Source organism: Ammodytes marinus (assembly GCF_949987685.1).
Source record: "Ammodytes marinus genome assembly, chromosome: 10".
Taxonomy (NCBI): domain Eukaryota; kingdom Metazoa; phylum Chordata; class Actinopteri; order Uranoscopiformes; family Ammodytidae; genus Ammodytes; species Ammodytes marinus.
The window spans coordinates 17,760,216-17,776,737 of NC_137214.1; the positions used below are offsets into that span (position 1 = coordinate 17,760,216).

The following is a 16,522-nucleotide window of genomic DNA, read 5'->3' on the forward strand; positions in this document are numbered from 1 at the left end:
ACCAATTAACTGGATCTTGAAATTTGTAAAAAAAAAATATATATATATTTTATTTTAACCAAATACCCTAACCACTGATCAATATTAAGTGCTCGCAATAGCCAGATGTAAGAACATTTCTCTTTTTCTAGACATGCCTGTGCATGAACCAAAGTGACAGTTTAGTCTTGATTTTGGCTTTAGAACATCTTCCACTGGTGGGCGACTGTGGTGTTAGTGCTATACTTGGTGCTTTAGCGCCATCTGGTGGAGATCAGTGACGAATCGGTGTGTGAAGTGTAGTTTGCTTTGATAGATAGATAGATAGATAGATAGATAGATAGATAGATAGATAGATAGATAGATAGATAGATAGATAGATAGATAGATAGATAGATAGATAGATAGATAGATAGATAGATAGATAGATAGATAGATAGATAGATAGATAGATAGATAGATAGATAGATAGATAGATAGATAGATAGATAGATAGATAGATAGATAGATGTAACAGGGAACCATCGCTGTTTGTTTTCTGTTTCACTGCTTATCTCATTTATTATAAATTAAAAAAAACAACAGAAGCTATTTGACTTATAAAAAGCCTACTGATGTTTCACAGTGTTGATAAATGCCACTTTGAGGGTAAAGGAGAAAATACAAACCAACACTCACATTCAGAAACAGCAACACAACTACAGAATCCAACTGTATAAGATTTCTGTGGCACTTTATACTTGGCTTTTTAAGAGAGAGGAAGAGACACCTCACACAATACTGTACTTTATGTTACACATTTACACAGCACTGTGGACGTGGCATACTGACCTAAACAAATCTGCTACATTCAAACTTGTAGTAAAGTTACTGCGTACCAAAATGAATAAATAACAGTCAAAGAATATAAATGTTAAACATCTGTTTAGGGACGGCTTTTGCCACAACGAGAAACCTAAAAGTGCAAATGAGAGCTCCAGAAAGAAAGAGGCGCTCGAATGTTTTCCACTTGGGTCAAGAGATAATTATGCATAAGTGGATATTTTGTAGTGATTTCTGGGATTACACTGATAACATATGCAGCACCAACACTTGATACTGTGCAGGATCAAGTTTAAGGCATTATTATATGGCAACTGCTTTAAACAAAATACTGGATATAATTCATTCATCCTGAGTCAAGAAGTCATCTCGCCGATGATAAACTGAATGTAAAATGATTCATTCAAGACTTTTTGGATCAGGGTGAAGAAAATCATCTTAGACATAGCAAAGAAAGTGCAGACACTTGCCATCTGCATTTTAATAATTAAAATATCTTAATTTCATGGAAGAGACACCACTTAAAAGAAGAAAAGTTAGGAGGCCTAACTCTTTCACAGATGAAAGGAACTCTGCATGGCCAGTCATTGAACTGGTAATATCAAATACTTAAAGGGAAACAAAACTTTGGTAGAAAGCAATTTAACTTTAACAAGTTTTAAAAGTTGTGACGTGTGCTGCAATATGACATCTTTTAATTTTAGTTGAATTTTCTAAAATCAAAACATGTCATGAAGACACGTTTTGGTCTTTGCTTTGACTAAAACTTGCTTTCAACCCGATGGAAGCTGCATTTGAGCACATTTGAAAGACTCACTTTTTGAGTGCACTTTTCTTTTTTGAGAAATACAATTTGGCACTTCATGACTTTCTCAGAGGCATTCCTGTAGAAGAGCTGCAAGTAAAGGCGCTTTGCCAATGACACAGTATTTTGCAGTAAAATATTAAATGCTACATTTTGTTATGGAGTTGATGGAATGGTGCAGTGTCACTGCTAAAATAAGCCTCTAACAGTAACAGAAACGGTTAAAGTTAGATGACTTTGCAAGTGTAACTTGTGACAAAACAACCTCCTATCAGTAACTCCATCCGAAAATCACAAAACAAACCATTGATATAACTGCCCAAAACATCAAAGCATAGAAAAAGTAGCAAATGGAAGACTACAATTTAGTGTTTGAAACACCCCTCTAGGGTCAAATTTTGACCAAAAAATAAAATAAAATCGTAGGTATAAAAATGGCAGAAAAGCTACAAAATTAGGAAAACAGGAACTGCTTGAGAGAGACTAGAGTTGGTAATATTGTGTTTGATTCTTCTGGAATGTTTTTTCTTCACTGTGTAAAAGTGACAGGAGAAGGTCAGTGTTTTCGGGATATGTTGTTGTACAGCTACATTTCCGGCATTTGTCTTTTTTAGTTTTTTCCTCCTCTAAACCTCAGTCCGACTGGCCGTTGTGGCAGCCTTTTAAATAGAGCTCGTCCTGTGACAGGTGTCCATCGAAGGCGTCCATGTAGAGGCTGCTGGTGCTGCTGCCGCTGCTGCCCAGGAAGGTGCCCACCGCTCGGCCCTGACGCGCGTGACCCACTGCATCGCTGAACACTTTGTTGATCTGCTCCTCCGACGGCATCCACCAGTCTGGGTTTGAGGCACAGTGCATCCGGATGAACTCTGCCAAGACATTTTTTTAATAGAAACAATATTAGGAATTACATTTTCCAATCAGGTGAAATCAAAGCGAGCCTTGATTTGTACCGGGAATCGTCAAGAGTTTCAAAGGGTTTCAAAGGCGATGCCCATGGCATTGAAAAAAAACTATATTATATATATTATAAATATGATGTGAGAGAGCTTTAAGTGGAAATGAATGAAAACGCCTGTGTGTGTGCAGGTGTGAAGCCCAAGGGTCACGTTTGGATGATGGTCGGTCTCAGTATATGATGATGAAAGGACAAAAAATTGCCTTTTTATGTGTTGCCAAAATGTTGAAATGCCTTTTTGACAAACATGAATTTGGATCAGCCGAATCTGAATCGTCCAAAGTTCTACCATGTGCTTTAGATGATCAAATAAATACAGCTTTAACTATACCACTGAAGTTGAGCAGACCAAAGAACCTAATGCAAATCCTCTTCTATTTTATCAGGAGACTTTTTTTTCAGGCTGTGTGTACCTCTGAGGCAGCTGACTTTGACGGGGTTGAGCGGTCGTCTCTCCAGGCCTGGGTCCCCAGAGTGGACTGAACGCTTCCTTTTGCCCAGACCGCAGGAGAACTTCAGCTCGTCAGTGGTGAAGACAAAGCGGATCAGGTAGCGCAGCAGCCGCCGGCCATCTTTCTTAGAGGAGTTGACGGCTTCGTCCCACTGCTTGTTGGAGATGAAGAGAGGGTAGTTCTCTAGGAGCTGTTTACTGCCCTGCAAAGGAGGGAGGAACAAGGGGGGAGGGGGGGGGGGGGGGCTCAGGTACGTCTGTAGTCCTCATGCAGCCTCACATTATATTTACTTTTATTACAAATTTGACTGCATTGTCTTAATTTAAATTTTTTTAAATACAACTGATTTAAAACCTTTTAAATGCAGCATAATGTTAGTAGTGTCAATTTCACTAATGTGCCTCCACTTCATGTTGGTTTCACAGGCAAAAACTACACACATAACATAAAGAAATGTACTATATTATTTTAAAAAACTCAACAAACCTCAAAGACTGTTTGCCGCTCTTCTTCCTGTAGAGACAGTGTTTTCTTTAATTCCAAACGTTCACAACATGTAATTGTATAATTCACGGTTATTAACACAGAATGGCTCTGATCTGATTGTTGACATACTATTTTCTTAACAGATGTTTTGAATAGCTGTGACTAATGTACAGGTGTCCTCACCTCGGTGAGCTGCTCCTCTGGTATCGGCTGGACCAGCTGGTTGTTAAACTCAAGAACAGTCTTGAAGTAGTCAAGAACATTTTGACAGGGAACTGTAGAAAAAAAAAACACGGGCTAATGTGACCAGTAAAAGATAAATGCGTATTAAAACTAGAATAAATAATCATGCATGCAAAGAGACGAGCCATCTAGTGAATAATTAAACAATAATATTCCTGTAGTATTTTCTTTCCTCATCATCATACTTTTGTTTCTAATGTCTAGTAATTGTACATTCTGATAAAGCTCAGTATGTTTTATGTGCATATAAAAGGAGCAGTGATAGTATAAATTAGGTTAAAGTGACACTGGGGAGCTCAGAATGCTTCTGGGAGAGCAGAAAAGTTAAGAAAAATAGATACTATTAAGACTGTTGCTCCAAATTGTGTCTTTTATTGTTATTTTATCATCATTTTAAGTCATGTTAGCTTTGACTACATTATTTCCATAAAATCTTGCAGAGACATTCATGGTCCCAGAGGATAAATCCCATTTACTTTGGTGATCCCTTGGCGTTTCATCTAGTGCCATCATCAATCAGGTCAACATTTCACAACCTTTTCTCTGCACCTTCCAGTAATCTAATATTCAAGTTGTATGCGTCATTACAGTGATGAGGTACATGTATTCATGTTCTGTATGTGTCAATTAAATGAAAAAACTCAAAACAAAGGTGCAACGGTGAAAAAAGCTTGTTAAAGACTAATTTACAGCTATGGCTTTGATCTGAACAATATGTGTGTGCTGGTTTATTATTAACTGGCGTCTTGTGCATGTCATTCATTTTGTCATGAGCTAGAACGAGCTAGAGACATTATACTTTAATGGTAAGACTTAATCGAGATGTCCTGCACTATATTCCGAACTAACAAAGCAAATGTGGAATGTCTATCCAAAGACGGGCCTTTACTTACTGTACTTAATTTAGACTGAATTTCAACTCAATGTTTACCTTCTAAAATGTAAATACCTCTGAGCTGGCCGCCCCTGTAGTTTAACACATATGCAAGCCCTATACAATGACTTTGGTTAATTTCTCTTCATTTGGCTTAGCTATTTCAACACAGAGCAATTCTCCCTGCCATTGCGTATGTTTACAACAAAAGCCCAAGCAAGATGTCTTGCGTAGTTATATTTCAGTCAGCCAATGTATGTCAACTATCAACCTGTCAGTGTAATGACTGCTTGTCCCAGAGTTCACAGTTAAAGTACACCGGCCGGGATGACATTTGTCAACTCCACATTTTTCTGTCTGTCTCATAGCAGTCATTTCATGATGACGTTATACACAATTTACACGGTTTTAAAATCCACCCTGGCCCGTGTAACGGTCAGGGCGTGAATCGCATAGAGGGCTGTAAAAGTACTGTGTGTGTGCTGAAAAGGTCCTGTGTTAATACACAGTTTAGTCATTTTAGTAATTTCTCTCATCTGAATTAAGATTTGTCTCCATTTTATTCTGATGCAAGCAGCTGCAACTGAAAGTATGGAATAGGTTATGGAGATGTTGCATGGATCCTGGTTATGTTTATTAATTATTCAAGACAGTTAGGCAGAGGTCCAACAATGTTGCATTGTTCAATATTCATGGGATATTAAGTAGATTCTTAAGTCACGTTGAGTCCGAGACTCTGGTCTAAAGCAGTACTGGCAGCTCGTAGTGGCGCAAAACACATTTCCTTTCACGTGTCACCCATCTGTATCAGTATGAATTCAAACATGAACCTATATTGAACATGAACCCATCCCTCAAAGCTCTTGTGAAGTCCTATAGCTTTCCCTATACAGCACCTGGGACGCTCTCCAGCTTGTTGCGGAGCTCCTCGTTCTCCTGCTGCAGAGACAGCACCTCCTGCTCCAGCTCTAGACAGCGTGGACAGCAGCTCTCCTCCTCCTCGTCCTCCTCGGGCAGGGTGGAGGACGGGTGGCCGTAGGACTCGGACGGAGTGGGCGAGCCCCAGCCCCCCATATGGTGTCTGGGAGGAGATACGCCAGAACCAGGCTCAGCCGCCGACTGACACTGCTCCTCATCCAGAGCCCCACCAGCAGCCACATGTTGCTGCTGCTGCTGCTGCTGCTGCTGAGGTCCCGAGAGCAGATAGTTCTGGAGGGAGTCCGTGAAGATGCGGAGAACGGCGGACGTCTGTCGTTGGTTGGCGTGGCTTTGCTGGGCCTCTAGGTCCTCTGGGTCTGTGGTGGTGGAGGAGCTCTCCTCAGGTTTGGAGGAGCAGTGGAGCCGGCCCTGTAGCGCCCCTCCTGGCCCGTCTTCCAGCTTGATGTTAGAGGTGAAGGATGTGGTGGAGGAGGGGGAGGGCTCCAAGAGCCGGCCATGGTTGAGGAGGCTGAGGACTCGGCTACACTGCTGGGCAAACGCATCCAGGATGAGACGGTTCTCTACAGCAGAGAGAGAGAGAGAGAGAGAGAGAGAGAGAGAGAGAGAGAGAGAGAGAGCGAGAGAGAGATAGAGAGGGGGGAGGGAGAGAGGGAGAGAGGAGAAGACAAGGTCAGAGACTGTGGCAATGAACTTTAACACTAATAATTGACGTCTATTGTGTTGATGCATCGATCAATTGAGGGATCGCAGTTTACGTTAGACCTTTGAAAAAACAATCTCAACTAAAGATCTATTGAGCAGCTATTTTGGAGCTTTTACTGTACATCACATGGTCTTTAAAGTCTCACAAGTAAATATAGGCCTACTGGTTCTACAGAATAATGGCCCCAGGTCCTTTTTATATTATCATACAAGACATTATTAGGTTGTTTACTTTCCCAACCCCAAGGTCAGGACAGGAAAATAAATCTGAGGGGTCAGGGAATGATTAATAAAGGGTTTCTTTTTTTGTTTGGTTTGATAATTAGACTTCTTGGTCTTGCAAACTTGTTGGATTAAGCCATGTGAGAAGTTAGAGTAAATTCTCCTTTAGTGGAACTGCTGATTACTCATAAACATTTGAAATGAGACACACACCAGCTTGAGTCTGCTTTAATGCAAGGCACCAAAATAAAGGGGGAACCACTGGTGTTATTCTCAACAATGTATTCTACTCTAAAAGCTTAAATTGTGTGTTTTTTTGCGGAAAATTTAAATTTGAAAATAAACCAGTAAGGTTTGTGTTTTACATCTGAAATGTAGCAATGTAGAGGCAGAACAATGGACATTGTACATCAAATATACAGTACATGAGCGAAGTGCTTAGCTTCAAGCAGCACATACAGTTATGTATGAACACCATGACTGATTCCGTGTTTTGTTTCTTTTCCTTTTTCTTGTTTGCGTCCTATTTGTGACAAAGCTTTTTACACTGCAGTGACATACACTTGGCTCCTCTGCTCATAGAAATGTCAGATTGATTATGCTGAGTTATTCAGATGTCAATAAGCTGTAAAGTCACAGTTCTGCTGTGACCAAAACCAGCCGAGCAAAGAAAATCAGCACAAAGCTATTGTCCAGAGACAAGCCTCGACATATAGTTTCCCTGGTAGTCTGGGCACGTCTCAATGAGATGATCTCACTCACACATACCTCCATGTAATGAATGATTATGAGTCCACTGGCCTCACATACACATAGCACACACATAGAACACACACACACACGGACAAAATGAGTTCTAGGCAGCCACTGCTGCGTTGCCACTCACTCAGACGTGTCTATCAGCCTGGCGCAGATGTGTCGCATTTATTAATATGCGTGCTGTCTCTGTTTACCCATCGAGATGTATCTGATATCATTCGCCTTCACCCTGAAGCCCACCGCCACCGCCACCCTCCTCCTCCTCCTCCTCTCTCCCCCTCACCAGTTCTGTGGCACCATGAGCTGAGAGCCTCATAAAATTTCATTAAACACAACACGCTCGGCAGTGGCAAATTTATGAGGCTCATTTATTTTAATCGCAACTCTTTGGGAAAGGCTTCTCAATGCAATTTGTGTTATTGTGTGCTGAACTGGTTGCTGAGTCCCGAGGTCTTCCTATTTTTTTTTTTCCGAGGGACATTAAGTTGCACATAGAAAGCGCTTTCCTGTGTCATCTGTCGTTTGTGTGCATCTTGTGTAGTAGAGCGTGATTGTTTCATAAGTGAAATGATCAGGAGCACATGCATGACAGAGTGGATGCAAACAATGGGTCACCCTCACTTAAACCTGGGCCTTATACCTTCAAAGAATGTGTCCGCCTTTCACAGATGGAAGTGGGTTAAAGACATGTGTCTATTTAAGTTCCGACCTGTAACACTTCACGCTCACACTTGTGAATCCTTGTGTGTGGTGAATTAATGCAACCTGAGCTCACGCTGAACGCCTGATTGTCTGTGAAGCAACAATAACCAGCAGCAAACTGAACCAGCGGTGATAAAGAGATTATTATCTGATTAGAGGATGAGATGTCTAATGTTTTATTTCATAACTGCCAATGACTTCATATTGCTTTCGTCTCAATGTTGGTTCCAGTGATGGACCCGCCCTCCACACGGGGAACACATTTCTTCCTGAGCCTGCACAGACCCCTAATGAACCGCAGCTGAGGAGGAAAATGAGCAGGAACAATGTGTTTGAGCTGGAGATTGGGAGGGCCCTTCTAGTAGAGCACGCACGCACACACACACGCACACACACACACACACACACACACACACACACACATGGACAGACAATTACCCAGTGTAATTCTTTAGAACATGCACAGCAGAGATTCAATCATGACTGCTCTCATTACAGCAGCAAATCAATCACTGTTGACAGGAAGAAAAAGGGGCAGGAATGGGAACAAAAACGTAATGCTCACTCAGGTGATGAAGAGGCAACAAAGAGATGATTGATTTTAATGACAAATTGTTTTTCTCCTCCCCTTATTATATAGCCTAGGCCTATATCTGGGCAGAAAAATCTCAAACAAAACACCACAATCAGGGCAATCTGGGGAGGTGTGTGAATCAGAGAAAGTCTCAATATCCCACATCATCCCAAATACAAACAAACAACTAAAACTAGCACTCCCCTTCCCACCACTCACTTCGGAACAAGTTTGAGAAAGAGACCCACCTGAGCTGATACCGTAGGCTGTGCAGTCTGGGGAGAATCTGGGCTCGGCTCTGGCGCTGCTGGCGCGCCTCTGCTGGGTACCAGGAGATGCTGCGTCCGCCGCCGCCACGCCACCCGCCGGCGGTGGTGCTGAGGTGGATGTGGGGATCCTGCTGCTGGGCCTGTTCTCACATGGGAAACGATACTGCTGCTGCTGCTGCTGGCTGCTGCTTGTAGCGACGCTGCTTTGGTGCTGGAGCTGCTGCAGACGCTGATGTTGCTGCTGCTGCTGTAGGTGTTGTTGGCTGTGTTGGTGTGGCTGGAAATGGTGCGTCTGCTCGGGATGAAAAGTGAAGTGATGCCCGTCGCCAAACAGAGGCACGTCGACCACAGCGGACCTGTCAAAGCGCGACTTGCCCGCCGAGCGCTTGCTCTGGAAGGTCTTCAGGGTGCTGTACGGACCCCGCTGTTGTCGGCACATCTTCGTGGCGCAGGGCCCTTCATCCGCTGGCTGCATCTCTCCCTCCATCCCCCTTGCGAGGTGTCAACGCTCCGGGTCGGTATATTATGGCGCGTGCTGCTGCTAGCGTGACAGGCAGGTGATGGTGATGATGATGATGATGATGACAAGGGGGATGAGACCCGTTAACTGTCTGGCTCGGTTTCCCCTCATACACACTGTGTGAACTGAATGGGTGGGTTCATTTACTGACAATTCGTCGCTCCAATCCCCAGCCGGGAGCGCCGATATGAGACTCTTCCACAGGGAAATACAGGCGGGACTTGTGCGCCGCTGCCTGCCTCCTTTGTAGCCACGAATCACAAAGAGAACAACGGGGCGCTGTAACAGTAATACAATCTGAAAATGGAAAAAAAAAACGCAGTGAAATCCGACAAATGAGAAGACAGAGGCCATTTTGCCACTGAGCTCAAAGCATCAAAAGAGCAACATGAGAGACATAGGCTTAATCTCAACGTGAGGAAATTATATTAGGCCTATATTTATTATGCTATTATTATTAGCCTTTTATTTATACATTTTTTAAATAATGAAATAAACAGCTAAGAAAATGTGATGTTAATCCTTTTAGGTCATGACTTCCATGTGAAAGTTGTATTCTCATAAAGCTTTCAAAAGGCCAAGTGTCTATAGTTTCAGTCAGATTTTACCTTGATGAAATCATATAGCCTAAGGGCCCACTCACACTAGGGCCGCGGCCCCGTGCCAAAGCTCATTAGCATACTAAAGTCTAGAACGTTTGGCTAGTGTGACCACGCCAACTGTATTCCAGCACGGAACAGCCCCTTGGCCACGGCACACCTGGGAGAGGTGTGCCGTGGCCAAAGTACAGATGCTAATGAGATGACACGCGCACAAGCAAGCGCACAGGCGGCGTTCCTGACGTGAATTTATTAAGGATGCATTGTCCGTTAACGTCCGCTGCCTTACTAGTCGGCACCAGAATTGCCCACCACTTGGACTTGTAGCTATAATGTGTGAGAATTGACGTGTGTGTAAGCCTAGGTGTGGGCTAATAAAAGAGGGAGAGAGCTAATTAGGTCGGCTCAGAAAGCAAAGCAAAAATGTTTTCGTGTTTACTCAGATGATTTTTTTTCTTTTTCCTCCCGTCAGCTGTCATAACTGCATTTACGCATGGCGGTGGAGACGCACCCAAAACAACACACCGCGGCCCGGTGATAAGGAAACAGTAGCCTACGCTAAGGTTTAACAAGAAACTTTATAAAGACACTTAAAAAAACGATCTCTGCCCATACAAAAAGTTCTGACTTGGATTTGATGGAGCGATCGATGTGTATAAAACCATCCGGTACGTATGGTCTGATGACGGGCCGTTATATTAATAATAAACAGCGTGCTGCACAAATATGAGACTGTCCACCGCGACCTATTACGTCAAGGCTACATTAAAAAAAACAATAGCTTAAGGATTCTCGTTGCTCTAATGTGGAAGTGGAATATTTGATGCAAATTTGGCCGGATGAAAATATTCACAAACAGTCGTAGCCTACAAGTAGACTACGCTCCAAATCCTAAACGCGCACGGTGCAAGTATGCCCAGGCCACGAGCAGTGTGAGCACGGGCCTGCGGGGGGAGTGGGGAGGGGGGGGAATCGTGCTGAATCGTGCTGAGCACGGAACAGGCAAACGGCACTAGTGTGAGTGCGCCCTAAGGTATTTTAAAGACTGGTGCGTCTGCACCATGGTCTGCACGCCTAAAAGTTTGCAGCACCACACGGGGGCGCCACATCAATAGGTTACAAACAGAATACTTACAAGACGTGTTGCTGATTACCATCAGTATTTTTCTCTTCAGGTCAGTAGTTTTTTTCTTGTGTTTGTGATTTCAAAACAGCAGCAAGTGCTTCCTCAGTATTGTTTCCAGACACCAAACTAAACATGGCAAGATGTATTCCTCTATTTATATGTTTGGATCCCTATTAACTACAAAGGTGGGGTCGACACAAGTAGATTAAACACTAGCGTACATGCTATTGTAAAACAGTTGTAGCCTTAATAATCTTAATGTTGTTGAATAATCAATAATGGAAGACAAAGGCTGTATGAATAGTTAAAACTAAAAATATACATAGTCTAATGCCAGACGATTGTCATATAATAACCACCAAATGAAATAATAGCCTAGGCTGTTTTTGTGGAAAAAGTTTGAACATCATCTTCTTGTATCAGCTCTAAATCTATTGAAATTCTAAATCTAAGGCGACGCTGTGTAACTTTGCTGAAGTATTACTTTATTGGCCACAAACAGTTTTTAAAAGAGAGATACTATAAGATCAATAAGATAATGATTTTGTTTCCTTGTTATTTGTCAGATACCACATGAGCCAAACATAGCTTAGAAGGCTTCTCATTCGCATGTGTAGCCAGGAACCTGGACAGCTATTAAAGAAACACCCTAGGCCTACTAAATTAAAATTGGTCAATGCTCAAAGTGTGCCATTTGCACAAGCAAACTGACACTAAGACGTCGCACATTAGTTAACATAAGCAAATGGTCATACCAGACCAAGCACTTGTAGCATCAAAACCGAGTGGGTTCAATTTAAAAGGGTGTTCTATTGGCTATTAAGTTACTAGTTTCGATTTGTGGCAGAACAATTGTATTTTCCCTTTCAAAATAGGCCTATGCTTTGTCTCACTTTAAATGTCAGTGGGCCAGTTGTGTTTCTTTCACAAACATTAGTATTGAGTCGAGTCTAAATGTGTATTCAGCGGTCTATATACTGCTGAGGTCTTTTCTCATGCAGAATAAGATCATTCAAATAATACATGTTATTTGAACACATTCACGGCTCGCATGTGCGCGCACGTCCATTTAATGGGGGTTACGTGCGCGCGCACGGCTGGAGTCACAAAAACAGCGGGTCTCCAACGAGGTGGGCGCACAACTTCTGCACCGACATCAACAAACAGCCAGCAGTTCCATAAGGAGGGAAACGGAGAGAAACCAGGAACAGTTAGTTTGACTTTCGCGTGTTGGGATGAGATTAAAGTTCAGTGAAGATATTTTAACAAGTGGCTCCAAGAGAAGATTCAATTAAGGATTTTCTTTCATTGCTATTTGGCAACTTTTTCGGGGCTCCAGACGGTTTGGATTGTGGGAAGATGTCGGTGACTTAACTTTGTATACCTTTGGATCCATCCGCTGAGTTTCTCTGCTAGTTAATTCGCCTCCATGAAGAGCCTTTAACCCGGACAGACCTATCGGTTGCCGGGATGGTGCGCCTGCTGAACTGCCTGCTGCTCGGATATCTGACCTGGAATCTGCGGATATCGGACGCGCAGGGGGAGTACTGCCACGGCTGGCTGGACGCTAATGGGAATTATCACGATGGCTTCCAGTGTCCGGAGGACTTTGACACCATGGACGCCACCGTGTGCTGCGGCTCCTGCTCTCTGCGTTACTGCTGCGCGGCGGCGGACGCACGGCTGGACCAGGGAGGCTGCACCAACGACAGGGAGGTCGAAAACACCGAGTTTGCAGCGCGTAAGTGGAGTGCTTTTAAACTCGTGTTTGGTTATTATGAATCCTTCTTTCAGTGTCTTTAGCCAGAATTTAGTCATTTGAGAGTAGTTTGGATGAAAACCAAAACAAATAATTTAGTCATTAAATTAATTTGGCCTATTTAACCTAAATGTTTTTACGAATAAATAACACAACTGCTGTAAGATATTTAGTCACATAATGATCTTTAGAAAAGTTGCTTTCAACAAACGGGTCTATGAAGGTTGAATAGGGATACACTTATTAAAGTATGCCTACACTAATGTAGCCTACTGAAGTACACTTTGCAATACTTTACTTGAGTTTTTGCTATTTATGCTTCTTTATAATATTACTTTAGATCTAGATTATTAACACAAAATCAATGCATAATGGACGTTGGTTATCGTTATAATCAACAAGTTGGTAATGGACTTTATAATCCCTGTCGTTGGTGCAGCTTCCCTGGTTCAGGCATCATGCATACTGAATGTATAGATTAAGCTATCAGCAGTATATAAATAACTTCACTTTTAACAGCTACATCATTAGTGAGTACATATTATTGCATCAATATAGACCAATAATATATACAGTACTCAATCAGACCATTCTGCATAATGATGAGGCCTATATATTGTGATAATACTTTCGTACTTTTCTCAAATAGGATTTTGAATGCAGGACTTTTACTGGTGACAGAATATTTTTACACTGCATTATTGCTACTTTTAACAAAGTAAAAAGTCGAAATACTTCCTCCTCCACTGGAGGTCAAAGGTCAATAAAGAACACCATCAATAAAGGCAGAACTCAGCAAGGTGGAGTGCTTTGCTCAAGGATCCTATGGCCTCCAAACACCACACAACCCTGCTCTCCAGACACACACCATGCTGAGGACAAAATACAAACACGTGTTAGATCGTTAGAAAGTTGCAAGATGTGTTTTATAGTCTGTTTTACAACTTTTACAACTTTCCAGAATGAATCAACCAAAGTGTCTAGTTTCCATCACCTGCCCCAGTGGCTTCATTTGACCTCAACTCACTGCAGATTTCTAGCAGCGTAAAAATGGAAAAGTAGAGTTGGCCTGTCAGTCTCTCAACAAGTGTTTTAAAAAGAATTCTTTACAAATCTTTTAGTTGGAGAAGAGTTGAACAAGTTGCTGGATCACTATGTAGGAATGTTTTCAAGCGTATTCAAAAGGCTTATTGTGCCGACCAAACATAAAACACATTCATTTTGACAGCAAACCAATTTAGTAAAAACAACTCCACGAGATAGCAACTCCCTTCCTCTGGCCTCTTAACCATTGAACTGACTCAAAGTGTTGCATTAACCCTCTGTTCGTTGTATAATCTTAAATAATTCAACCCCTCAAAGTTTTAAGGCGTTTTCTTTCAATTTCCCGATCTGATAAGATCGGGAGCTGTAACTGACTGGACTGTGAGCTTGCAATTTCCTAATTTTTTGCTATCAAAATAAATAAACATTCGCTGATTTCCTCCCAAAGTGCAGATGGGCTTCACTGAGCGTAACCTGAGCTGTTTGTGTTTTCCAGCCAGAATGTGTCCCTTAGGTTTTGTTATAATACTAGTATTGTTTGCTAATGTTTAAAGTGACCATCTTTGCAATCATAAAGACCAATAACAACCTATTTCCAACTTTTTAGGATTTATAAGAGTAGACGTCAACATTTAATGTTTAATAACAACAGATATAATTTTTTTAAATCAATGGATTAATAAAAAGGTATATCTGCTTACAACTACTGCATTGCACTATTATGTAACTCCTCCTCTGTAAAAATGAATGATAGTGTATTAAAACACATTCGTAGTACTTGAAATGGTCTTTATAGGCATTGCTGTTGACACTTACAATGTGCTTATATTGTACTTTCACAATATTAGTTGTGTTGAGATATGATATGTGATATGATTATATAGTGCTTATAAATGCTAATTACGGTTCAAAGTAAAGAGTTAGAAATAATGTGTTTGATCTTTGATTTGTTCAGTTTCTCTGAAAATTTCAGAGTGATTAAGTTTGTTATTTTTGTGTCTCCAGAGGAATAGAAATAGAATATCCGAACACTAATTATGTTGGGTTTCTTCTTTAAACGCTGACACATTTAAATAACCTGCACCTTTCTGTCCCACGAATGTGTTTCTTCGTCTTCATTATTGACCCTCATCTTCCCGTGTGTTTCTCCTCCGCGTCTACAGAGCCCATCTACGTGCCCTTCCTGATGGTGGGCAGCATCTTCGTGGCCTTTGTGGTGGTGGGCTCTCTGGTGGCTGTCTACTGCTGCACCTGCCTGCGGCCCAAGCAGCCCACCCAGGAGCCCATTCGCTTCTCCCTGAGGAGCTGCCAGGGCGAGACCATCCCTATGATCCTCACGCCCGCGCCCCCCAGCCACCGCACCCCGTCCAGGCAGTCCAGCACGGCCACCACCAGCTCCAGCTCGGCCGGAGGCGGCAGTTCCATACGGAGGTATTCTCTCGGGGGCCCGGGGCAGAATCAGCAACATGGCTGCCTGGTGTCTGCCACCGTCTCCTCGTCCACCTCTACCCCCACACAGAGCCCCCATGCGCTGCTTCCACCTCCACCTCCCCCCTACATGTCCCCACCACTGGCCTCCATGTCAGGAGGCATCCAGCACCAGCACCAGCACCATTCTACCCACACCCACACCCAGCTACAGCTCCACCAGCCCCCTCACCCTCACTCTCAGAGCACGGCTTTCCTCCTACCGCAGCAGTACTTCTTCCCCCTGCAGCCCGACGCCTTCTCGGCAGCCAAGGGCTTTGCCGACTTCGGACAGAGCTGACAGTGAAATAAAAAGGGGGTTACAATATATATTTTTTTAAGATGGCGGGATGTGAGCCGGAAGTGGGGGACAAACACTTTGCGACACAGCTGTTGGTGTTTGTTATTGAGGGTCCGGGGCCGGCCGAATGAACGGACAATGAGGGCGGGACAGGAGGGCGAAGGGATAAACTACGACAAAAGCTGCAGTGGTTGAGCAGCGTAGGCCTCAGGCGTTGTCCCCTTCTGCATCACAGGACACAGCAACAGACCTGACAGACAGAGGCAGGAACAGTTTTGGAATCTTGTGCACTTTTATTTTATATTGTAAACAGACCTCATTAGCCTACACTTTAGGTTTTTTATTTGTGCTGTTTTTTCAAGGTGACAGCTTACAAATGCAGACTCAAATCTTGACACACCATCCCTACAGAACAGAAACACCCTGCAGGCAGATGGATCACTCCTAGTCTCCAGGCATTGTTTCTTTAGAAATCGGACGTTGGAAACCAGGGAAATATTGTGTTTTTTGTTGACAATTACAATGACCTCTGAAAGAGGGGAGGACCTGAAACAAAAAGGGCATTTTATTTTTTAAGGCTATGTGGACTCCTATAAGATGTTGTAAAGGCATTGTAGCCAGAGCAGGCTTGACATATCGATTCCTGAATTTTATAGATAAATAAATTGTTGTCACTCAGAACCTCATGTGCACTGGTTAATGTAAAGAAAAAAATCTGTTGGATGACATTTTTGGCACTTGAGCTAAAAAGAATGATAACTATTGTGTGCTCTGAAAGAAGCTACGTGATGGCTCAGGCCGAGAGGAAACCGGAGCGGCCCGGGCCTCCACAGCAGCTCCGTACCTGTCGCTCATTCCCGCGCCAGACTTCACAGCAGGAATGCGGCGCTGAGATCAGTTATTGTCAGTGTTCAATGAGCATG

General features: G+C 42.8%; 2 protein-coding genes across 2 annotated transcripts; one reads left to right on the forward strand and one right to left on the reverse strand.

Annotated features, from left to right (window-relative positions):
- Positions 1 to 627: 627 nt before the first annotated feature.
- Positions 628 to 9,270, reverse strand: bend4 (BEN domain containing 4; the record flags this gene model as incomplete). Its single annotated transcript, XM_080035030.1, has 6 exons — positions 628 to 2,472; positions 2,975 to 3,215; positions 3,500 to 3,526; positions 3,683 to 3,774; positions 5,513 to 6,115; positions 8,763 to 9,270. 6 exons carry the CDS (start codon positions 9,268 to 9,270, stop codon positions 2,240 to 2,242), a joined length of 1,704 nt encoding a protein of 567 aa, XP_079891156.1. The 3' UTR covers positions 628 to 2,239.
- Positions 9,271 to 12,498: 3,228 nt separating this feature from the next.
- On the forward strand, positions 12,499 to 15,599 carry shisa3 (shisa family member 3; the record flags this gene model as incomplete). Its single annotated transcript, XM_080035919.1, has 2 exons — positions 12,499 to 12,769; positions 14,995 to 15,599. The coding sequence occupies 2 exons, from the start codon at positions 12,499 to 12,501 to the stop codon at positions 15,597 to 15,599; spliced, it is 876 nt and encodes a 291-aa protein (XP_079892045.1).
- Between the last annotated feature and the right edge of the window lie 923 nt (positions 15,600 to 16,522).